This window comes from Haematobia irritans, chromosome 5, assembly GCF_050003625.1.
Source record: "Haematobia irritans isolate KBUSLIRL chromosome 5, ASM5000362v1, whole genome shotgun sequence".
Lineage (NCBI taxonomy): Eukaryota > Metazoa > Arthropoda > Insecta > Diptera > Muscidae > Haematobia > Haematobia irritans.
This window is the reverse complement of record NC_134401.1, coordinates 85388120-85412922: the sequence shown is the minus strand read 5'-3', so window position 1 is coordinate 85412922 and position 24803 is coordinate 85388120. Positions and strand designations below refer to the sequence as shown.

The window sequence follows — 24803 nt, the reverse complement described above, 5'->3', positions numbered from 1 at the left end:
ATAGTCGGCCCCGCCCGACTTTAGACTTTCCTTACTTGTTTTTTACTAACATTGTGCTCCACCCTAGTGCATTAGCCGACTTAAATTTTGAGTCTATAGATTTTGTAGAAGTCTATCAAAATCTGTCCAGATCGAGTGATATTTAAATGTATGTATTTGGGACAAACCTTTATATATAGCCCCCAACATATTTGACGGATATGATATGGTATCGAAAATTTAGATCTACAAAGTGGTGCAGGGTATAATATAGTCGGCCCCGCCCGACTTTAGACTTTCCTTACTTGTTTTTTGTTACATATATTCCAGATATGTTCGGAAGATTCCGAAAAGGTGTTTAAAGGTGGCCAAATTTTTGACTAGTGTGACCATACGCTTACTATTTTCGATTTAGCTCACTCCAAAATCTATGTTTCGATATGAATTGATATCGACATATGTATTGCAATAGTCAAACAAATTCCAATCGTATATTAGAAGTTCAGTTGGTCTAAATTAGCGGGTAAAGACATGACGCCGGAAGCAAGTCAAAATATTGTGTTCGATTCAAATTTACCGGGTTGGTTAAAGCAAATAAGTTTGACTAAGGCATTAAATGAAACGGTCGGTGATGTATTTAGCAAATTATTAGGCATTCGAATTGAGAATGCCAGTAAAGAGGGCGAAAATTATTCCTCGTTACTAATCCGTATAATTGCCGAAGTAGAAATAAAAAGTGAGCTTTTAATAATTTATTGCATTAATAATTATCAATTAAAAACTTTCCAAAACAAATGTATTAGATAAAAACAAGTATAAACGGCCGTAAGTTTGGCCAGGCCGAATCTTATGTACCCTCCACCATGGATTGCGTAGAAACTTCTACGAAAGACTGTCATCCACAATCGAATTACTTGGGTTGTGGTATCTTAAATCGTTTTCTAAATTGTGAGTTAGTCCATATGTGGTATGTATTAGACAAAAAAGGTATGTATAGGTAAGTCTACAAATAATTACGAATCGATATGGACTTTTGCACTGTACGTAGGGAGCCAGAATTGAAATATGGGGGTCGCTTATATTGATATGGACTAATTTTTGTGTGATTGGGGATCGATTTATCTGAGGGCTATATATAACTATAGACCGATATGGACCTAGTTAGGCATGGTTGTTAACGGTCATATACTAGCACAATGTACCAAATTTCAACTGACTCGGATGAAATTTGCTCCTCCAAGAGGCTCCAAAACCAAATCTCGGGATCGGTTGGGGGCTATATGTGATTATGGACTGATATGGACCACTTTTGGCATGGTTGTTAAATATCATATACTACCACCACGTACAAAATTTCAACAAGATCGGATGAATTTTGCTTCTCCAAAAGGCACCGGAGGTCAAATCTGGAGATCGGTTTATATGGGTGCTATATATAATTATGGACTAATATGAACCAATTCCTGCATGGTTCTTGGATACCATATACTAACATCACGTACCAAATTTCAACCGAATCGGATGAATTTAGCTCTTCGAAGGGGCTCCTGAGGTCAAATCTGGGGATCGGTTTATATGGGGGCTATATATAATTATGGACCGATGTCGACCAATTTTTGCATGGCCATTAGAGACCGTATACTTATACCATGTACCAATTTCAGCCGGATCGGATGAAATTTGCTTCTTTTAGAGGCTCCGCAAGCCAAATCGGGGGATCGGTTTATATGGGGGGCTATATATAATTATTGACCGATGTGGACCAATTATTGCATAGTTGTTAGAGACCATATACTAATGCCATGTACCAAATTTCAGCCAGATCGGACGAAACATTCTTCTCTTAGAGGCTCCGCAAGCCAAATTTGGGGATCGGTTTATGTGGGGGCTATATAAAATTATGGACCGATGTGGACCAATTTTTGCATGGTTGTTAGAGACCATATACTAACACCATGTACCAAATTTCAGCCGGATCGGATGAAATTTGCTTCTCTTAGAGGCTCCGAAAGCCAAATCGGGGGATCGGTTTATATGGGGGCTATATATAATTGTGGACCGATGCGGACAAATTTTTGCATGGTTGTTAGAGACCATATACTAACACCATGTACCAAATTTCAGCCGAATTGGATGAAATTTGGTTCTCTTAGAGGGTCTGCAAGCCAAATTTGGGGGTCCGTTTATATGGTGGATATACGTAAAAGTGGACCGATTTGGCCCATTTGCAATACCATCCCACCTACATCAATAACAACTACTTGTGCCAAGTTTCAAATCGATAGCTTGTTTCGTTCGGAAGTTAGCGTGATTTCAACAGACGGACGGACGGACATTAAGGGGTCTTAGAGCAATATTTCGATGTGTTACAAACGGAATGACAAAGTTAATATACCCCCATCCTATGGTGGAGGGTATAAAAACATGACTGGTATTTTTCATTTTTGTACGAAAATAAGATGAACTTTGGATACACTCATACAAATCTGTAGGAACAACTGAAACATAATAAGAAATTAACCCCAAAATAGTGAGCCGCCGTGGTGCAATGGTTAGCATGCCCGTCAACACCAATACATTTTTCAGCTACTGGTGATATTTCTGAGATTTTCAAAACTTCTCGATATGGTTTCACCGCAATGTGAAACACCCTTCGAACTAGGGTATAAAAAGGAAGTCCCTTGCCATTAGGCTAAACATGGAACCGAGCAGCACTCATTGTTAATAGGGATGTTCACCACTTGTGATAAAACAATGGACTGAATAGTGTAAGTGGGTCTAAAATAATGGGCTGGCACAATACGTAACTTAACCCCCAAAATAAAGATACATAGATACATAACATTCTCTAGGTTCGCATCACTTATGGGTATCAAATTTCAGCCAGACCTGAATTTAGTAAATCCTTATACTTCATTAGTGTATAATTTTTTTTCTTTTTACACACACTACCATAGAATGCTGTATAATAAGATTGTCATTCTATTTGTAGGATATCCAAATATCGATTTCCGAGCATTATAAAGATAATATAACCATGTCCGCATGTATGTTTTAATAACGCTACACTAAAAAAATACAATGAACCCACCAGGAAGGAACTTTTTGGTTAATTTTAGAATTTTTTTTCGACAAATTCAAGAAAATTTATTATCATTTATTATCATATATCAATTTGCCTGAAATTGAAAATGTAAAGGTACTGTAGGTCCACAAATAGATGTGTTTTGACTTCTTGGGGGTCTAGACCACGGTTGCCACAGTTGGTAGAATTCTACCAAAAATGGTAGATTTTTTACTGTTTGGTAGAATTCTTCATGCTTTGGCAAATTTTTGGCAAAATATTCCTCTCCAACTAAGACGTACAAAATTTTCTATAGAAATAAAATGTTGACAGTTTCTAAACTAATAAAATTTTGACAACATTTTTCTATAGAAGTAAAATTGTAACAAAATTTCCTATAGAAATAAAATGTTGACAAAATTTTCTATAGAAATAAAATTTTGACCAAATAAGAATACGACTAAAATTTCTCTATAAATAAAATTTAGACAAATTTTATGATTGTTTTGTTTGGTAGTTTTTTGGTAAAATTTGCTCCAAATTTTGGTAGATTATTTTTGGCTCGAGTGACAACCTTAGTCTAGACACCCCAAAATGTTATCTAATTTATATGAAATTAAATATCTAAAAATAGAACCACAAATAGTTGTGTATAGGTCCATGTTTTGGACTTCTTGCGCTTCTAGACACCCCAATTTTTACCAGATTTGTCAGAAGATGGAAATATGGACGGAATTTAGGGGAACAAAGACCTGTGTCGAATTGGATTTACATTGGTCCATATTTCGGTCCCGCGATTGATCGATTTCCCGTTTTTAATTCTTATGCATCTAGACGCCGGATTTTTTGTCCTATTGTTCTGCAATTGTAAATGTAGAGGTATATTAGAATAATATGAGATATGCCAAATTTGGTTTATATCGGTAAGGGTTTTATACAATCCTTATATTTACCGGTGCCCGAATTTAACTTCTTGAGCGGATAGAAGGCGCACTGACCATCCAAATTGTACGAAACTAGAATTTCTCGATTCTCGTTCTCATTCGAGTAATGGGGGTAAAAATCTATAAAATTTCGATTTCAACTCATATGCAAGGCATTGTTTCATTGCACTGAAAAAAAACATGATTTTGTCCTTACACTAATGATTTTGGTATTGATTCCGAGCCAAAGAAGCGGAGAATTTAAGTAAGGATACATTTAAGACACAATTCTCTTTAAATCTGAGTTTTGCGTAGTTGATTCTAGAAAACAAATTTTATTCGTTTTTCCTGCATTTTTATTCATGGACCATCAAAGTTCATTAAAAACATTTTAACGACAACATAAATTTCCAAAAAACGTCTTTAAATAAAGTTTTGAAAAACATCTCCTATTTTCAAATACTTTTTATAAGTCAAAAAAATTAAAGATGATTTCATTAAATTTGAAGTTTTTTTTTCAGAAGTATTAAAGCCAAGTTGACGAAGTTTTCTTTCATGTTAGGATATCCCATTCTAAGTTAAATCACATAACTATAAGGACAAAACGACTTCATTGAAAAGTTTTTCGTCTTTTGGACAAGGAAAAAAGCTTTATATCAGAAAAATGAGTCTTCTATGCCAAGCAAAATTAGCATTCCTATGTTAAGGGCATGAAATCTTTGAGCTCACGACAATATTTTTTTTCAGTGTGGACTTTCTTGCACGCTTAGACAAGATATTTAATATTCCTTTCAAACTCCAACGATCATGAAATCCACCTGTAATTCTGTAAATATTTGCAAGCAACAAGCTACGATGAACATTTTTCAAAGGAAGTTTTTATATTTGATTATATTTGCTGTTTTAACATACTCTTCTACTACTTTATACAATAAATTTCTTTGAGTATCCACTTTAAATTTGAATGATAATTGTTGCATTGTGTGTGCCCATATTAAAAATGATATTATTTGAAAATGCATGTTAGAGATATTCATCTCTTAATAATGTTTAATTATCATTTTATTTTTCAGACGGTGATGCGAAATGTATATCCTTTATATTAAAAACAACGCAAGTCAATGAAATGATGGCTCAAATTTTGGATATGTTCCGAATTTTTCCCAAGGAAGAAGAGTTATACTATCGGATTATACCTAGATTTGAACAACTGTATCGGGACGCAGGAAAAAACTTAAAATTTGCACCCAAAGCCTTTAAAATGGATGTGGACATCAACAAGGACTATATTCTGCTTGAAGATTTGTCGGATAATAGTTACAAAAATGCAAATCGCATCCAAGGACTTGATCTGCATCATATGGAAGCAGTTTTAAGGAAAATGGCTGAATATCATGCAGCCTCAGCATGTTATGTTGAATGTTATGGTGGTTATAGCGATGATTTTACCGTTGGTGTTTTTAGCGAAAAAAATGCATCAATTTTGGGACAATTTAATAAATCAACAGCCTTTTTAATGCAATTAAAGAAATGGCCAAATTGCACCGCCTATTACGAGAAATTAGCCAATAGTGACGACTATCTTGTAAAACGTCTGCTCGAAGATCAACGTGTTAACACCGGAGAATTTAACGTATTGAATCATGGTGATTGCTGGTCCAATAACATTATGTTTCAATATGATGCATTTGGAAAAATTAAGGATACGCTTTTCATTGATTTCGCTTTGGGAAAATATGGATCGCCAGCAAATGATTTGTACTACTTTATATTGTCATCTAGTGCGGCCGATATCAAATTATCAAAGTTTGATTATTTCATACGCTACTATTACGATTATTTAATTGAAAACTTGAAGTTGCTGAATTATTCGCGTCCATTGCCAAAATTGTCTGGTATACACGGATCCTTGTATAGAAATGGATTGGCAGGTAAGCATAAAGTTTGCTGCAAAATACTTGTTGAAATAAGCAGAACTGTCATGAAGTCGCAAAATATTAGAAACATTAGAGACACTTAGTTTTATACATTTCGAAATCATTTTAGAAAACCATATGTCAAAATGATATTAAACGCTATTAATACTTCCTTCGGTTGATAAATATAAAACATAGTATTACGTTTTTATATTGAGGCGTGTTTTAATTATCGAGTTAATTCACAGCGTCATTTTTGGTTGAGCAGGTTTTGTATCATTAAATTTGTTAAAACAACACTAATTGTTAAGTTCAACAAAACATCAATAATATACTACAAAAGAGCATACCATTCGTACATTTCGAAATGTTCATTTATAACCGCAGTGAGAAAAGAATATAAGTTACATGCAATTCTATAATTTGTTGTAGGTTTTTCATTATTAGTCGTTCACTTTAATTGCAACGGCTAAATTTCTTGCTACACGCAAAGAAAAAAAACGTTTGGAAAACGTGTACCGAAAACGTTTTTCTTTTGTTAGAGTTTTTTGAATTGCTTCGAAAATTTTAAACTTTTATCACCAAAAAAATTCGTTTGTTACAAAATTTTTATTTTTTCAATAAAAAAAGTTAGTTTTGAAACAACAACGCAGTCCATTTCGTTTATAAAGGGTGATTCTTTTGAGGTTAGGATTTTCATGCATTAGTATTTGACAGATCACGTGGGATTTCAGACATGGTGTCAAAGAGAAAGATGCTCAGTATGCTTTGACATTTCATCATGAATAGACTTACTAACGAGCAACGCTTGCAAATCATTGAATTTTATTACCAAAATCAGTGTTCGGTTCGAAATGTGTTTATCGACAAATTTTGTTCAGCGATGAGGCTCATTTCTGGTTGAATGGCTACGTAAATAAGCAAAATTGCCGCATTTGGAGTGAAGAGCAACCAGAAGCCGTTCAAGAACTGCCCATGCATCCCGAAAAATGCACTGTTTGGTGTGGTTTGTACGCTGGTGGAATCATTGGACCGTATTTTTTCAAAGATGCTGTTGGACGCAACGTTACGGTGAATGGCGATCGCTATCGTTCGATGCTAACAAACTTTTTGTTGCCAAAAATGGAAGAACTGAACTTGGTTGACATGTGGTTTCAACAAGATGGCGCTACATGCCACACAGCTCGCGATTCTATGGCCATTTTGAGGGAAAACTTCGGAGAACAATTCATCTCAAGAAATGGACCGGTAAGTTGGCCACCAAGATCATGCGATTTGACGCCTTTAGACTATTTTTTGTGGGGCTACGTCAAGTCTAAAGTCTACAGAAATAAGCCAGCAACTATTCCAGCTTTGGAAGACAACATTTCCGAAGAAATTCGGGCTATTCCGGCCGAAATGCTCGAAAAAGTTGCCCAAAATTGGACTTTCCGAATGGACCACCTAAGACGCAGCCGCGGTCAACATTTAAATGAAATTATCTTCAAAAAGTAAATGTCATGGACCAATCTAACGTTTCAAATAAAGAACCGATGAGATTTTGCAAATTTTATGCGTTTTTTTTTTTTAAAAGTTATCAAGCTCTTAACAAATCACCCTTTATTAAACACTGTTCTTTTCTGACTTTAGGTCTTTAATAAGACACATTTTACAGTTCAAAATTTAATATACTACAATGTAATGTTGAACATTTTTTCGGAATCTTCCGAACATATCTGGAATATATGTACAAAAAAAAAACAAAAAAAAACTTTGGTCGAAGCAGGGATTGAACCCACGACCCTTGGCATGCAAGTCGGACGTAGTAACCACTGCACCACGGTGCCAAACTAAATGTTTGTTTCTGTTAAATAAACTTTGTTTATTCGGTTCGTGGGCGCCGCAAGCTATGCTATATAAATATAACTTATATGGATATTTATCTATTGATGACCATAACAGGTACATAGCTCAGTGGTTAGTGTGTTGGCTTACAAAGTGCATGGTCCGCGGTTCGATTCTCCGTCCAGGCGAAAGGTAAAAAAAAATTAAAAATTTATAAAATCGTATAATTTCTTCTACATTGTTGGTATTATAGGAAAAGGTGTTAAGAACTAAAAAACATCGTGGATGTGAGAAAGATGTGAGGGAAAATGCAATTAGAGGGAAATTCAATTTTTTTTGAGTTTGTCCTTATGAAATTGTTTTTACATCCTGGAAAAGAATAAACGTTTATCACTAAAAGTATATACTTTTCTCCCAAATACACTTCCTTACAGCGAAAAGCAAATGAGAAACGAACTTTGTTTGTCTAAAATTTCGTTTGGGAGGAAAGAATTATTTTTTTGCGTGTAAAATATCAGAACCAGTACCCACTTTTGTATTCACACATTTTAAAAAATTTTAAACCATTTTCGTCACTTTTACACATAAAGTCAAAATATCTGTCTTGCCTTCATGTTGAAACTGGCGTAAGGCGTACTTTATCAGTAATAGTACCAACTATTAAAAATCTAACTAATGAAAGGAACAATTGCCAAATTTTCCACTAATTGATAAACTATTTTATATTAATATTCATTAACATTTTTATTTTTAATTATTTAATTAATTATTGTTAATCATATTTTCAGCGAAATTGATAATTTTTTGGGGGGCGAGAAGCAAATTGAGTTGGGAAGCTCTGCTTTACAATGAGCGATTGAGAAACTAAGAACACAAAAGATGTTTAGGAAAGTACTAGAAAATATAGAGATGATTTTGACAGGTGATGACGTAATCTGATCGTTACAATTTGAAATTTTAAATTAACGGAAACTAATTTGAATAAACTTAAATCTAGAAATATCTAATTCGTAACAATATATTGAATTAATTAAAATGTTAGTGCCTAAAAGTATGCTTGCAACTTTGGTTTTATACTCTAAGTACTGTATTTTCTCAATAAGTATTGTTTATTTATCGTTATGAAGATATCAATTTCCCAAAGCTGCCGTATTTGAGATGCAGAATATGCCCAACAGGGGGCTTTAGTGAATACGGTTCATTCAGATGTTCACTTGAAGTGCATAGACCATAGAAAATATAGATAACTACTCGCTCTCACGGATGAATTTCTTGGAGAAGCAACTATTAATTTTTCTGACGTTCCAATTTTAAAGACATGTCAGTAGGGTTTCGGTCCACCTACACTCAAAAAAGGGGGCGCAACTGAACTTTATTTTAGTTAATTAAGATTAATTGATTTTAGTTAAACTTTGCCCAATGTGAGCAAATGTTCCTTTTTTGAATAATTACTTGCAAACTTTAATGACGTGAACTAAAAATAAGAAATGAATTGTTAACAAATATTGTGCACAATTTTACTAAAAAATAAAACAGAAGCTTGCTTAAATTGAGATCACAAGTCTCTCAAATGAGTAAATTTTGCTAAAATTGTTCCTATCTTGAACATTTTAACATATGAAATTTTTTTCAATTTGACAAAAAGTATTACAGTCGAAGCTCTGTTTAACGAATATCCCGAAAACCCAATTTAACTAATGTCCAAATTTTTAACATTGACTATTCTAAATAACGAACGGCTGAACAAAATTTACGTTCGATTAAACGAAAATGCTTCTAATCTTAAGAAAATAATCAACAAAAAATCAGCAATATTTGACGATTGTGAAAATGGTTTAGGTCCTTCGGAAACGTCCACAAAGTACGGCATTTCCAAGATATTTAGATAGATTTAAATGTTTGGAAACACATATTCAATGGCCGGGTACCTATGTAGGTAAGATAGATAGAGTGGCAGCTCCGCTACGGGAAATCGATCTACCCCAGAACCGGTACAGGACTACTGTGTGAGTGGACCAGAACCAGGAGGGAACGAACATTTTTTAGCACAATTCCAATCGCATCAGAAAGGAAAAACTTTTGGATTATGTTGATCTAATAAGAAAATTAAAAAAAAAATTGCCACAAACTGGACCATTGTTACTAGTCCTGTGACAGGACAGTTAGTGGCAGTATGCACCAATTTTCCGTTGGATCGCTATTTGGACTGAACAGTCTAAGGAGCTACTCAGTCGTGTTAATGAACAGTCTAAGGAGCTACTCAGTCGCGAACCTCCTTCTTATAGCTGAAATACTATTGAGAGGGATAAACTACCGTTGAAAAACTTTTTTAATGCTCGATCGAAACCGGAATCTAGCGTTGTGAGTACATCTATGCGGAACAGGAATCAGTGAACAATGGTGCATGTAGGACGTGTTAGGATGTTACTATGAACTCTAGCTATGCTTGGCCCAGCTTGAAACTGCGCTTGATGTGTGCGTAGTGAATATTGACATGGGTGTATATAGCCCTTTATGAGACAGCGAAACTTGCATCTTATTTTGAACCTATCCTAGATATATCAAATTTAACTGTAGTACTTTAATTTTGCCAAATGCTTAGGAATTTTTGCTCATATGGTAAAATACTACGATTTGCAATAAAAGTTTACATTTTAAATTCCCGTTCAATTTAACGAGATTTTCTAAATAACGAAAGGGCCTGGCAATATATCGTTTGTAAAGCAGAGTTTCGACTGTATTTGTAACATGTTGGAATTATAAAACTATTTTAGTTAAAATTTTCTAAAATAAAACTACATTTCCATTCATGGTGGGTTAATTTTTTTTTTGTGCAGGGTCCCTGATTCCCTACTTGGCCAATATCTCGGCTCTAGGCATACAAAAAGAGTGATCTATAACCGTTCCAAAAGACGGTAAAAATTGGTTAGATAACACTATTTGTGTTATCTCACCCTTTTGTGCAATCAGATATTTTTGATCCCTTTGTATGGGTACGTGAATGAGTGGTCCGATCGGAAACAAACTTCGCACTTGTCTTAGTTTTGACCATCAACAAGGCCCCTCAAAGCTTCGCTTTCCTTCCTATCATTGTATGGGACCGAAGCACTGTGCGTCTGTCCTTATATTTGTTGTTCGTAAGATTCCGGTCGCAATTATTAACAAATTTTGGAAAAAAATCGGATCAAATTTAGATTTAGCCCCCATATATGTATATGTATGTATCGCCGCAATATTTCATTGAAATCGTTTCAGATTTCGAATTCGCCAGATTTTCCCAAACTTGTCCATAACCCCCTTATTTATTAACCGATCGAAATCAGTTCAGATTTAGATATAGCTCTCATATATATGTATGTATCGCCATGTTTGCCGAAATTAGGCCATAATATCCTTATTTATTAACTTGCAATTTCTCTATATGACAACTGTTAAATGTAGTCTCTCTTTTACTGGCTTATCGGTGTAAACGAACGACTTCCAATTGAACGGATGGAATATCGTCATTTATTAGTCAAAAATTGCTATTTTTGATTAAAAAATCGTCAAAATACCGATAAATCGGCAAAATTAGCAGCCCTGAGTGTGTCGCACAGAATGAAAAAGAGTGCTCATGAGGGGGTATATGCCAATACAATACAATATACTTTGAATGCAATCATAGATTTTAAATTACATAGTTGGTTCAAAAATTGCGACCAAAGCCGCAAGAATACAAAATCCAATTTTGTGCGGATTTGCTCTTTAAGCCCGGTATGCACCTATAGCAGAAATTTCGTTTGCGTGTCAATAACAATGTATTTCTTATGAGAGCAAAATGTAAACAATCGATATTAACGACTCACGGAATTTTCGTTAGCAAATATATAGCAATGCATTTCTAATGGGTAGCGGAAATTTCGACTGGAGGTGCATACCGGCCTTTATGAACGACACAAAAGCAAATTACTGTCTGCAACTGGCTCTTTCGGAAAACTTCAATACTGAAAGTCAAAAAAAAATATTGTTTATATTGTTACGTTTTTATATTGAGGCGTATTTAATTACCCGATAATTAAAAAGACAGTTCTTTTCAATAACGTTAATCTACAATTTATTTGTTTAACTGATTGGTTTCACTTATTTGCTCTACGATGTGTACTGTATAAACTTTAGCTTACGACTGACTTGACTGCACCCTCCGCCAGGGGCTTATATACCGTGATTTGACGATTTCGAAAATTCTGGATAGTCTGGCCTACAACCATCTAGAACTATCTTGTTACAATTTATCTAACACCACATATTCAACTGGTTATCTTCATTGCCTACAGCCATCTAGAATATTCTATCGGCGTTATTTTACAGGTGATATGGCACACATACTTTTAGGCTTATGCTAATAATCTAGTGCATTCTACGAGATTAGGTAGATGTCGTGCAGGCATAAAACAAAAGGCGTTACTTTTACAATGAACGATTGGAAACACAAAAGATGTTTAAGAAAGTACTAGAAAATAAAGAAATGACTCTAACAAGTTATGACGTAATTTTATCGTTACAATTTGAAATTTAAATTAACGTAAACTAATTTAAATAAACTTAAATCTAGAAATATCACATTCGTAACACTGCCTCCCGCTTAAGCCTGTTCGTCCCGAATAGGCACAGAACCCGTTCCGTATGGAGCCAAACGTTCCAGGTGAACGACTTTCATCTTTGACCTTGGGCTGTCGTCTTTTTGAATGCGGTATACAACATCATTGATCTTCTTGATGACTTTATATGGGCCTTCCCACTGTGTTTGTAGTTTAGGACATAATCCTTTCTTTCGGTGCGGGTTGAATAGCAGAACCAGTTGTCCTTCACTAAAGCCCTCAGTGTTTGCTGCACGATCATATCTCGCCTTCATTCTGTTGCTAACCATTTTTATTTTGTTTCGCACTGATTCGTGAACTTTACCAAATGTGTTTGGTATGTCGTTACTGGTTTCTTCCATGGCGAGCTCATTGGGTGTAGCGCCAAATATCAAATCTCCGGGCAACTTCAATTCCGTTCCGAATAGGACCTTGGCCGGTGTTCGTGACGTAGAATCATGTATGGCTGATCTATACGACAGCAAAAACTTTGGTATATGATCGTCCCAGTCTCGTTGGCCGTTATCCACTACCTTTCGAAGATGTTCTTCCAGAGTGCGATTAAACCTTTCTACCATGCCATCAGACTGCGGATGCAATGGCGTAGTCCTTGTTTTCTTGATACCGAGGGAGTCACACATCTCTTTGAATATGGCCGATTCGAAATTTCTTCCTGGGTCTGAGTGTATCTCGGTCGGCACACCGTAGCGACATATCCAGTTCTTGTCGACTACATCTACAATCGTCTTCGCCTCTTGGTTAGGAATGGCATAAACTTCTGGCCACTTGCTGAAGTAGTCCATGACCACAAGGACATATCGATTTCCAGAATCACTTACTGGGAAAGGCCCTGCAACGTCCATTGCTATTCTTTCAAAAGGCGCTCCTGGCCTATACTCTTGCATAAGACCTCTACTTTTTCGTCTTGGCCCTTTCGCCTTTATGCACTTCTCACAATTTGCCACCCATTCAGCAATTGATTTCTGGCATCCAACCCAGTAGAATCGTTGCTTCACTTTCTCGGCTGTTTTGGTTATTCCTAAGTGACCTCCACTAGGTCCATTGTGGAATTCCGTCAAAACATCCTTTACCTTGGAATCTGGCACGATTATCAAGTTGCGGCTATTCTTGCCATCTTCACTTTCCCACTTACGTTGTAGGGTTCCGTTGACCAGACATAGACTGTCCCATTGAGCCCAGTATGATTTCATAAGTGGGCTTTCGGCTGCGATGTCTTTCTTACTGGGTTTCTTATCTTCTTCTTTCGCCGAAATAATTTTGCTCAAAATGAGATCTTTACGCTGTTCTGCTGGCCAGTCCACTCCAGATTCGACGTGCAACAGCCTGATATCCACGATTTCTTCCTTATGTTCAGCTTTCGAGCAGTGTTTGCACTCGACATTACAAGGTCGACGTGACAAGGCGTCCGCGTTGCCGTGTTTGCCACCTTTTCTATGCTCGATACTGAAATCATAGCTTTGGAGTCTTTCTATCCAACGTGCCAGCTGAGCTTCCGGATTCTTGAATTGAAGCAACCATCGTAGAGCTGAATGGTCAGTTCTTAACAAGAAATTCTGTCCATACAAGTATTTGTGGTAATGCTTCACGCTTTCTATGACAGCAAGCAGCTCTCTTCTTGTTACGCAATAGTTCTTCTCGGGCTTGGATAACGTTCGGCTAAAATATCCGATGACCTTTTCTTTACCTTCAATCTGTTGAGATAGTACACCACCAATTCCGTACGCACTAGCATCTGTATCCAAAATAAATTTTTCGCCAGGAATTGGATACGCCAGAACAGGAGTTGAACATAAAAGTTCTTTTAGATGATGAAATGACTGTTCCTGTTCTTCACTCCACTGGAACTTCGTACCTTTTTGCGTTAATTTATGGAGGCTTGCGGCGATGCTGGCGAAGTTTGGTACGAAACGCCTGTAGTATGTGCATAAACCAAGGAAGCTGCGCAACTCGTGGAGATTCCGTGGACGAGGCCAATCTTTTACTGCTTGAATTTTGTCTTCATCGGTGGATATGCCCTCTGCTGTAACATGATGACCCAGGTACTTAACTTCTCGCTGGAAAAGCGAGCACTTCTTGGCGTTAAGTCGTAGGCCAGCGGCTGACAATTGCTGGATAACGTCTTTCAAGTTCTTAAGGTGCTCGTCAAATGTTTTGCCCATCACTATGATATCGTCGAGGTATATCAAGCAGGACTTCCTATGCAACCCCTTTAGCACCCGCTCCATCAATCGCTCGAACGTAGCCGGAGCATTGCAGAGCCCGAATGGCATTACATTGAATTGCCAAAGACCGCCATTAACGCCAAAAGCTGTCTTTTCTTTGTCTTTCTCGGCGATCTCTACTTGCCAATATCCACTCTGCAAATCAAGCGTGGAAAACCATGTTGTTCCGGCTAGTGTGTCCAACGTGTCATCAATGCGTGGAAGCGGATAACTGTCCTTTTTGGTAACATCATTCAATTTTCTGTAGTCCACGCAAAATCGTGTACTTCCATCTTTCTTTTTGACCAGCACAACTGGCGAGCACCAAGGACTTGATGATGGCTCGATCACACCACTTTCCGCCATTTCCTTAACGAGCTTTTGAACCTCATCTCGTTTTGCTAGAGGGACACTTCGTGGTGCCTGTTTTATGGGTCTTTCTTCTGTGGTATTTATTTCATGCTTCACCACAGATGTTCTCCCTTGATTTTTCTTCTCAATGGCAAAGGCGGAGGCATTTTTCCATAACAATTTCTTGGCTTTATTTTTCTCGGACGGTGAAAGATGACGTGTCCAAGTTTCGACATAACCTTCCAGATGTTTCATCACTTCATTATGCTTCTTTGGAGATTTGCTTTCCAAGTTGACTATTGCTTCGGCAGGAGTACATTTGCCAATGTCCGAAAATTTTCCAATTTGCTCTTGATGGTCAGATAAATTCAAAACTCGAACTGGTATAAGTCCCTCTTCATTTGTTGTTACCAGGGCATTTGCTATCAAGATGTTGTTGTTTTTATTTTCTGCTGGTTCAACAACCCACAATTTGCCGACTTCACAATCTCCATTCATAGAAACCCATATAATTGTTTCGGAATTTGGTGGTATTGACTCTGGCTGGCTCATTGTCAAATATCTGACAGGTGTATTCTCACTGTAGCCCACGTTTACCGGTATTTCGATATCGCACCAGGTCATTACACGATGCTTCAAATCCAAGTTGAGACCAAAAGCAATCATAAAATCCGCTCCAATTATAACTTCGTCCACTATATCGGCCACAATGAATTCATAATTAACGGATTTGTTTGCAATGGTTAACTTTACAGGAACCTTTCCATATACAGTTGCGGGTTCACCTGTAGCCGTGCGTAGTCTGACTCCAATCAATGGTGTAACTTTCTCTTTTACTATGTCTGATCTAATGATAGACTTCGACGCACCCGTATCCAACGTCAATGTACGCTTGTCGCCGTTAACACACCCCGCGACAGTTAAATTGTTATTTTGCTGTTGTACTATTGCTATGGAGATTGTGGGGCCATCATATGTGGGAGCCAGCTCTTGCCCCGCTGAACTAGCTCTATTTAGTTTAAAGGTGACTCACTGGACTGTGGGTTCACCCACAAATGGCTATTGTTTGATGGGGATGGGTATGGCGATTTCGATCTTGATCGCTTACGACGTGCTTTACATTCCCGAGCAACATGTCCAGGCTTATCACAGTTATAGCACTTCATTCTGGATTTTGTTGTCTCCTGCTTCATTTCTTGCATTGCCTGCTTAACGGCTTCTTTCACTGAATCAATCACGGAATTTGATTCGTCATTCTCAGTCTCCACCTTACGTACTTTGTGAACTTGAGGACGTGCTAGTACTCTCGCTGTCTCTTGTGCAAGGGCAAATGTTACAGTTTCCACAAATGTAGCTTTTTGTGACGCATATGTTGCACATTTTATGTCTGGGTCTCGAATGCCGTTCACAAAGGTCTCAATTCTGATGCGGTCCACAAGTGGGTGACTCTCTCCTGGGTATGCCAAAAGCACCAACCGCTCAACCTCTGTTGCAAAGTCTTGTAGAGTCTCATTTGACTTCTGGACTCTTCCTCTTAATTCCATTCTGAAGATGTCTTGCTTATGTTCTCCGCCGTACTTACGTTGAAGTGCCGCTATTACTTCATTATAATTATTTCTAGAGGCAGCGGGAATGCTTTGTATCACATCAGCGGCGTTGCCCTTTAATGCCAATAGAAGTTCAATTGCTTTGTCATTGTCGTTCCATAAATTTCTAGAAGCAACCATTTCAAATTGGAATTTGAATACATCAAATGAAGTTGAGCCATCGAAAACAGGAGGTTTGGTTTTCGAGCCCTCGATAACGCGCACTGGTCCACCTTTAATTTCCAGCTCTGACATTTTTCTTTCAATGTGTAGAAACTTCTCATCATGAACCATAATTTTCTCATCCACAGAAATAATCTTCTTATCCAGCTCCCCAATTTGGCTTTCGATATGGTCCACACGTTTTTCCATGCCTTCAGCAATTTGTTGAAGATTCTCATTTAGAATTCTAGAATTTTCGTCCATCTTTTTTGAATTTTCGTCGAATTTTTCTTCCAATTTTCTAGAATTCTCTTGCATTTTTAGAGAATTTTCTTCCATCATTTTTCTAGAATTCTCTTGCATTTTTAGAGAATTCTCTTCCATCATTTTTCTAGAATTCTCTTGCATATTTAGAGAATTCTCTTCCATCATTTTTCTAGCATTCTCTTGCATTTTTAGAGAATTTTCTTCCATCATTTTTCTAGAATTCTCTTGGATTTTTAGAGAATTTTCTTCCATCATTTTGCTCAAAATATTGACCATCGATGTGTAATCAACAACATTAGAAGCTACAGATGGAGTTTCCGAGGCGCTGGCTACTACTGATTCGTCAAGATCTTCCTTATAATCGAACTCATGTGTTTCGATATCAATACTGCGCCGCTCGAACTCTTCCAGTAGTCGCTTTTGTAATTGAGCCTTGTTTCCTGTAGTCGGCTGCTCCATTTTGCTCAATTCCTTCTTCAAGTCTTCCACTCGAAGCTGATTAAACTTCATTGTAGATTTTTTTCCGTTATTTCACTTCCGACACCAATTGTTACGTTTTTATATTGAGGCGTATTTAATTACCCGATAATTAAAAAGACAGTTCTTTTCAATAACGTTAATCTACAATTTATTTGTTTAACTGATTGGTTTCACTTATTTGCTCTACGATGTGTACTGTATAAACTTTAGCTTACGACTGACTTGACTGCACCCTCCGCCAGGGGCTTATATACCGTGATTTGACGATTTCGAAAATTCTGGATAGTCTGGCCTACAACCATCTAGAACTATCTTGTTACAATTTATCTAACACCACATATTCAACTGGTTATCTTCATTGCCTACAGCCATCTAGAATATTCTATCGGCGTTATTTTACAGGTGATATGGCACACATACTTTTAGGCTTATGCTAATAATCTAGTGCATTCTACGAGATTAGGTAGATGTCGTGCAGGCATAAAACAAAAGGCGTTACTTTTACAATGAACGATTGGAAACACAAAAGATGTTTAAGAAAGTACTAGAAAATAAAGAAATGACTCTAACAAGTTATGACGTAATTTTATCGTTACAATTTGAAATTTAAATTAACGTAAACTAATTTAAATAAACTTAAATCTAGAAATATCACATTCGTAACAATATTATTCGCGGTGAGAAACGGATCATCTATGTAATCTATAATCTATGCTTTATATGAGTATTTTGGGTATATATGTTATGTATAAATGCATACCGGTTTTCGTTCTCTGGTGTATAACGGACTTTAAGCCCAAACAGTCAATTGAGATGGCTGTAAGGTTGCGTGAACTATCGTTGAGGTCGGAGTGCATTGAGTGCGGTTCTCAAAGTAATACCAAATGTGCCAACTGCGCTTTGGATAACCCCCTTTCCGACTAAAAATATGAAACTCTAATTCGAAATGAAGCGTGGTGCTCTCAGATCCCGGGTAATATTAACCCTTTCACTACCGATGTCCACATAGAAGGACATTCGAAAAATACATCAAATTCAATTTTCCCACTTAGTTTCGATTTATTTCTCGATGTAATTTTAAACTAGAGGCTGTAACATAAATAAGCTATAAATATTTGTCCTTTTTGATGAGGTCTAAAATACATTTGTATAAGCTTCTTTAGCAATAAACGAAAAATACGAAAATTTGAGACAATTTTTCTACTGTATATTTCTAGTAAATGGACATTCATACGCAAACTATTGTTGATACTTTTTTGGCTTCTGTTTTGTATTTTTTCTCACACTTTTAAGGATATCATAGGCCAAATAGCGCTTATTTTCGTAAGGCCATTCGGTCACAATTCAAGAATCAAGTTTTCAGAACAAGCTCATATAGCTCTTGAATTAATTGAGGTAGGTTTTCAAAATGACAATTTTTGTTCTACATGCTGTTAGTACAAGTAAAAACAGAAGAAAAATTAAAGTTGTTAACACTAGGTTTATTTCGGTAGTGAAAGGGTTAACTGTTAACTCAAGTAGTCTACTACTAATATTATTGGAACAATCATATTTGCTCAACAGAAGAAAATAATTGGGTGGGTTCCTACCCTACAGATAACAAAGAACTGCCTACATGTAATAGGTACTTTTGACAAATGTGGTACTATAATTTACGGAATATTCTAAGCAGAGAATGAAGCCGACCCATTTTTGTCGGCGGCGGCTAACATTAAATTTTTGCCTCAGGCGGCGGCGGATTGACGGCTAAGCCGATAAAAAATTGTCTGTTCGGCGGCGCAAAATTATCTATTATAAAATCAATTTGAAGTTTTCCGAATTGTAATGAGATTAGTTGTAAAGGGTGATTTGTTAAGAGCTTGATAACTTTTTTTTAAAAAAAAACGCATAAAATTTGCAAAATCTCATCGGTTCTTTATTTGAAACGTTAGATTGGTCCATGACATTTACTTTTTGAAGATAATTTCATTTAAATGTTGACCGCGGCTGCGTCTTAGGTGGTCCATTCGGAAAGTCCAATTTTGGGCAACTTTTTCGAGCATTTCGGCCGGAATAGCCCGAATTTCTTCGGAAATGTTGTCTTCCAAAGCTGGAATAGTTGCTGGCTTATTTCTGTAGACTTTAGACTTGACGTAGCCCCACAAAAAATAGTCTAAAGGCGTCAAATCGCATGATCTTGGTGGCCAACTTACCGGTCCATTTCTTGAGATGAATTGTTCTCCGAAGTTTTCCCTCAAAATGGCCATAGAATCGCGAGCTGTGTGGCATGTAGCGCCATCTTGTTGAAACCACATGTCAACCAAGTTCAGTTCTTCCATTTTTGGCAACAAAAAGTTTGTTAGCATCGAACGATAGCGATCGCCATTCACCGTAACGTTGCGTCCAACAGCATCTTTGAAAAAATACGGTCCAATGATTCCACCAGCGTACAAACCACACCAAACAGTGCATTTTTCGGGATGCATGGGCAGTTCTTGAACGGCTTCTGGTTGCTCTTCACTCCAAATGCGGCAATTTTGCTTATTTACGTAGCCATTCAACCAGAAATGAGCCTCATCGCTGAACAAAATTTGTCGATAAAAAAGCGGATTTTCTGCCAACTTTTCTAGGGCCCATTCACTGAAAATTCGACGTTGTGGCAGATCGTTCGGCTATTCATGATGAAATGTCAAAGCATACTGAGCATCTTTCTCTTTGACACCATGTCTGAAATCCCACGTGATCTGTCAAATACTAATGCATGAAAATCCTAACCTCAAAAGAATCACCCTTTACAACCAATCTTACAATCAAATTTACATTTCAGAGAATGAAATAATGGGGCTACCACTTGAAACTAATATGACATAAAGCACTCTAGCGAAACTTTAAAATTTATTATATTATTATATATACATATCTGTCATCTTGCCTATTTATTCCATATACCGGTTAGGAACTTAACCGCTGAAAATTTGCTATTTAAAGTTTGCCCGGAGAGAAGATATTACCATTTTTCTTTCAGTTAACTGGGAGTTAAAGCCTAACGGAGCTATATGAAAATGGCCGTGACTGTGATAAAATGGCTATTCTAGCGCAATAACGGTAAATTGATAGTTTAATCACTGGAAGACATCCGTTTACTTACAAAAAGTCCGCAAAACAGAACCAGAGAAAAAATAAATTAAACAGTTGCAAATTTTTGCTAGCGTTTCTTTTCTTTTAATATGCAACTATAGAGGAAATTTCGTTTGCATACAGAAAATACAGTTTTGTCATGTATTTTTTATTAAAACTATCGATAACAATGCCTGGAGAAATATTCGGTAGCAAATATAGCCATATATTTCTTTTGGTTAGCGGACATTTTGTATGCTGAACTTAATTTGCTAATAAGATCATAAGCCCGATATACACCGCTAGCGAAAATTTCCGCTAGCCACAAGAAATCAATTGATATATTTGCTAACTGAAACTCCTCCAGGCGATTGTTTACATGTTTCTCCCACAAGAAATACATGGCAAAGCTGTGTTTTTGACTCGCAAATGAAATTTTCGCTAGAGGTGCAGACCGGGCTTTAGGAAAATTATAAGGTTGCTTACTACAAAAGTGGAAAATTTCCACTGGAAATACGTAATGTTTTAAGCCCGGTATGCATCTCTGTCGGAAATTTTGTTTGTGTGACAATAACAGAGTTTTTCTTATGGAAGCAAAATGTAAACAATCGATAACAACGCCTCAAAGAAGAATTCATTAGCAAATATAGCAATACATTTGTCAAGGCTTGCGGAAATTAGAGGTGCATACCGGCCTTTATGAATATTTATTATTAGCTTTATTTTATTATTATTAGCTTTTACAACATCCACCATAGGATGGGGTATAATTCAGTTCAGTTTGTTCTTTACTACTATACTACACACAGAAAAAGTGAACCCTATATTTCACTAAAGCCAATTTAACTTTATTTTAGTTTATGTTTTGAGAAAGTTTTTTTTTTTTTTGACTTTAGTAATTTTTTCCGTTCTTTAGTTAAATTAATAGGAATTTACTAAATTCGTGTCTCCCACAAAATAGTTAAGTTTCTTAAAATTTGTTCATTTTACCTATAATGCGCCCATCTTGTACTTCGTATGTCACCAAAGATATTCTTGCAATGTTGAACTCCAATTTTTCTTTCACTCTTCGAAATTTTCTTTTACAAGTGAATAAAAATTTTATGTCTTATAAATTTTCCTGAATTTGTCGAAAAATATTTACTTATTTTTGTGAAACCGGCGTGACATCTGTGTTTGTTATACGGTTTAGTTCAAATTTTCTAAAATTAGCATAATTTTTCTAAAATGAACCAAAACTTTCCTTCATGGTGGGGTCACTTTTTCCATTGTTGCATTGGATCATTCCTCATCAAGTTATAATAAATTCTGAGGCTAAAATCGAACTCAATACCCACCCTAAAGGCGTACCAAGTTCGAGTTTAGCCACTAAAGTGAAAACTAAATCAGTAAAAAAGGCATAAAATTATACATAAAGGGTGATTCTTTTGAGGTTAGGATTTTCATGCATTAGTATTTGACAGATCACGTGGGATTTCAGACATGGTGTCAAAGAGAAAGATGCTCAGTATGCTTTGACATTTCATCATGAATAGCCGAACGATCTGCCACAACGTCGAATTTTCAGTGAATGGGCCCTAGAAAAGTTGGCAGAAAATCCGCTTTTTTATCGACAAATTTTGTTCAGCGATGAGGCTCATTTCTGGTTGAATGGCTACGTAAATAAGCAAAATTGCCGCATTTGGAGTGAAGAGCAACCAGAAGCCGTTCAAGAACTGCCCATGCATCCCGAAAAATGCACTGTTTGGTGTGGTTTGTACGCTGGTGGAATCATTGGACCGTATTTTTTCAAAGATGCTGTTGGACGCAACGTTACGGTGAATGGCGATCGCTATCGTTCGATGCTAACAAACTTTTTGTTGCCAAAAATGGAAGAACTGAACTTGGTTGACATGTGGTTTCAACAAGATGGCGCTACATGCTACACAGCTCGCGATTCTATGGCCATTTTGAGGGAAAACTTCGGAGAACAATTCATCTCAAGAAATGGACCGGTAAGTTGGCCACCAAGATCATGCGATTTGACGCCTTTAGACTATTTTTTGTGGGGCTACGTCAAGTCTAAAGTCTACAGAAATAAGCCAGCAACTATTCCAGCTTTGGAAGACAACATTTCCGAAGAAATTCGGGCTATTCCGGCCGAAATGCTCGAAAAAGTTGCCCAAAATTGGACTTTCCGAATGGACCACCTAAGACGCAGCCGCGGTCAACATTTAAATGAAATTATCTTCAAAAAGTAAATGTCATGGACCAATCTAACGTTTCAAATAAAGAACCGATGAGATTTTGCAAATTTTATGCGTTTTTTTTTAAAAAAAAGTTATCAAGCTCTTAACAAATCACCCTTTATTTGTTACAAATTATAAATAGTCTGTTTCGTTACAACTTATTTTAGTTTATTCACAATGTTATTTGTCTAAAATTTTGCAATTCTTGGACTAAATTAATCTTTTATTATTTCAGCTTATATGATTGTCACAAAAGTTTTGCCGGCCACCATTTTGGATAAATCTGATGAAGCAAATTTAGAAAACTACACCAATGAAAAGTCGAAAATGGTTTCCTCAATGTACAATAATCCGAAATATATAACCCAAATGATGAAAATCTTGCCATGGCTGGACAATCGTGGATTATTGGATTGGAAATAATGTTATGTGATATTGAATAGCTATGGAACTATAATACATCATTATACACTATGTAGTTACACACTGAAATAAAAGATTATGCGTTTTTTAAAATGTCCGTCGGAAACCAATAGGTCGGTTTTACTATGTATTTCTTAATCCTGGACAGTCATCCTTCGTCAAAATAACGACGAGTAATTTCATTTTCAATTTAAAATGCATTTCGGTCGATTGGGAAATGATAAATTTAAGTTATACCAATACAATCATTTTATGAATTTTTGTCTTATACTAATTAAAACCAAATTGAATAAGGAAATAAACTCAATTTTGGTTCTCATGTTTGCTCACGATGCCAATTATAGCGTCGTGAAATAAGCCGTAGCCAAAATGACGAAGGATGACGTTAGTGTACAAAAAATAAGGATGACGGTTTACGGATAACGTGCCAATAAAGTTTTGCTATGTATTTCTTGTGGGAGACATAATCTTATCGATAACACTCACGGAATTTTCGTTAGAAAATGTAGCAATACATTTCTTAGGGTAATGGAAATTTCGTTAAAGGTGAATACCGTCCTTAAAGTGGGTATTAAGTTCGAGTTTAGCCGCTTAAATCGGAAATAAATCTTCAAGAACAGAATAAAATGATATCTTTCTTGTTGCAAATTTTATTATAACGTAATGGGGAATTATCCAATGCAACAATTGAAAATGTTTATTTGAAATTAATTACAAAAAAATAGTAAAAAGTAAACTTAATACTATTCTTAATGAAAAGCCCGGTTTGCACCTCTAGCGAAATTTATACAAGCCATGAAAATGCATAGAAAGTTTTGGGTAGCGAAATGTTTAATTGGGAAATGTTATGGTTGTTTAAGCACAGTATGTACATCTAGCGGAATCTTCCGCAACCCATTAGAAGTGTATTGATAATAAAAAAGGCGTGAGGCATTATTATCGATTGTTTACATTTGGTTCCCATTTCATACGGAACAAAAACATCAATGCCATAATATACCAAAAAAAAAAGGTGCCATCGAAAATAAAGAAAAATAAATTCATCAATTTAGTTTAGCCATTTTATTTAAACTTCTGTTTAAAATAATAAAATTTACTAGATTCAGTAACAATTTCCTAAAGGCCGGTATGCACCTTTAGCGGAAATTTCTGCTGCCCATAAGAAATGCATTACTCTATATTTGCTAACAAAAATCCGTAAGGCGTTATTATCGATTGTTGGTATTTTTTTGCCATAAGAAATGCACTGCAAAACTGTGTTATTGGCAAGCAAACGAAGTTTCCGATAGGTATGCGTACCAGGCTTAAAGTGAAAGCAGTTGGAAATAGTTCATAAACTAGGGTACTATGTTCGGTTTTCGTGTTGAAAACCCTTTTATTTTCGTGAATACTTTTTCTTAAATAATCAAAATTATAAATGAAAACAAACATATTCCTGTAAAGTCTTGCCGAAATCTAGAGGAACAAGAAACTTCGCAACAATTGAGCTAATTTAACTACTTGATATTGAACTGTTTTAATAAGGTAACCGCAAAAATTTCAACGCGAAAAGCGAATATAGTACTGACCTATAAGCGGTAGGTGAAACATTTTTTCCGTGACTACAAATACAATAATGGGTGCAATGGTTTGCATGCCCGCCTTGCATACATAGGGTCGTGGGTTC

The 24803-nt window shown here is 36.3% G+C and overlaps 1 protein-coding gene across 2 annotated transcripts; it reads left to right on the top strand.

The window, feature by feature from the left end:
* Window positions 1-481: 481 nt before the first annotated feature.
* On the top strand, window positions 482-23247 carry LOC142240557 (uncharacterized). Of its 2 annotated transcripts, none has more exons than XM_075312252.1 (3): window positions 482-715; window positions 5040-5897; window positions 22950-23247. In XM_075312252.1, exons 1-3 carry the CDS (start codon window positions 511-513, stop codon window positions 23135-23137), a joined length of 1251 nt encoding a protein of 416 aa, XP_075168367.1. In that variant the 5' UTR covers window positions 482-510; the 3' UTR covers window positions 23138-23247. The 2 variants fall into 2 exon arrangements, with proteins under 2 accessions (XP_075168367.1, XP_075168369.1); XM_075312254.1 differs by having other exon boundaries at window positions 490-559.
* The last annotated feature ends 1556 nt before the right edge of the window (window positions 23248-24803 follow it).

Bases quoted from the DNA above. Each gene is read 5' to 3' on its own strand.
- LOC142240557 (XM_075312252.1), top strand. From the start codon at position 511: ATGACGCCGGAAGCAAGTCAAAATATTGTGTTCGATTCAAATTTACCG. The intron at 716-5,039 runs GTGAGCTTTTAA...TTTATTTTTCAG, and splicing joins TGCCGAAGTAGAAATAAAAA to ACGGTGATGCGAAATGTATA. The intron at 5,898-22,949 runs GTAAGCATAAAG...TTATTATTTCAG, and splicing joins GTATAGAAATGGATTGGCAG to CTTATATGATTGTCACAAAA.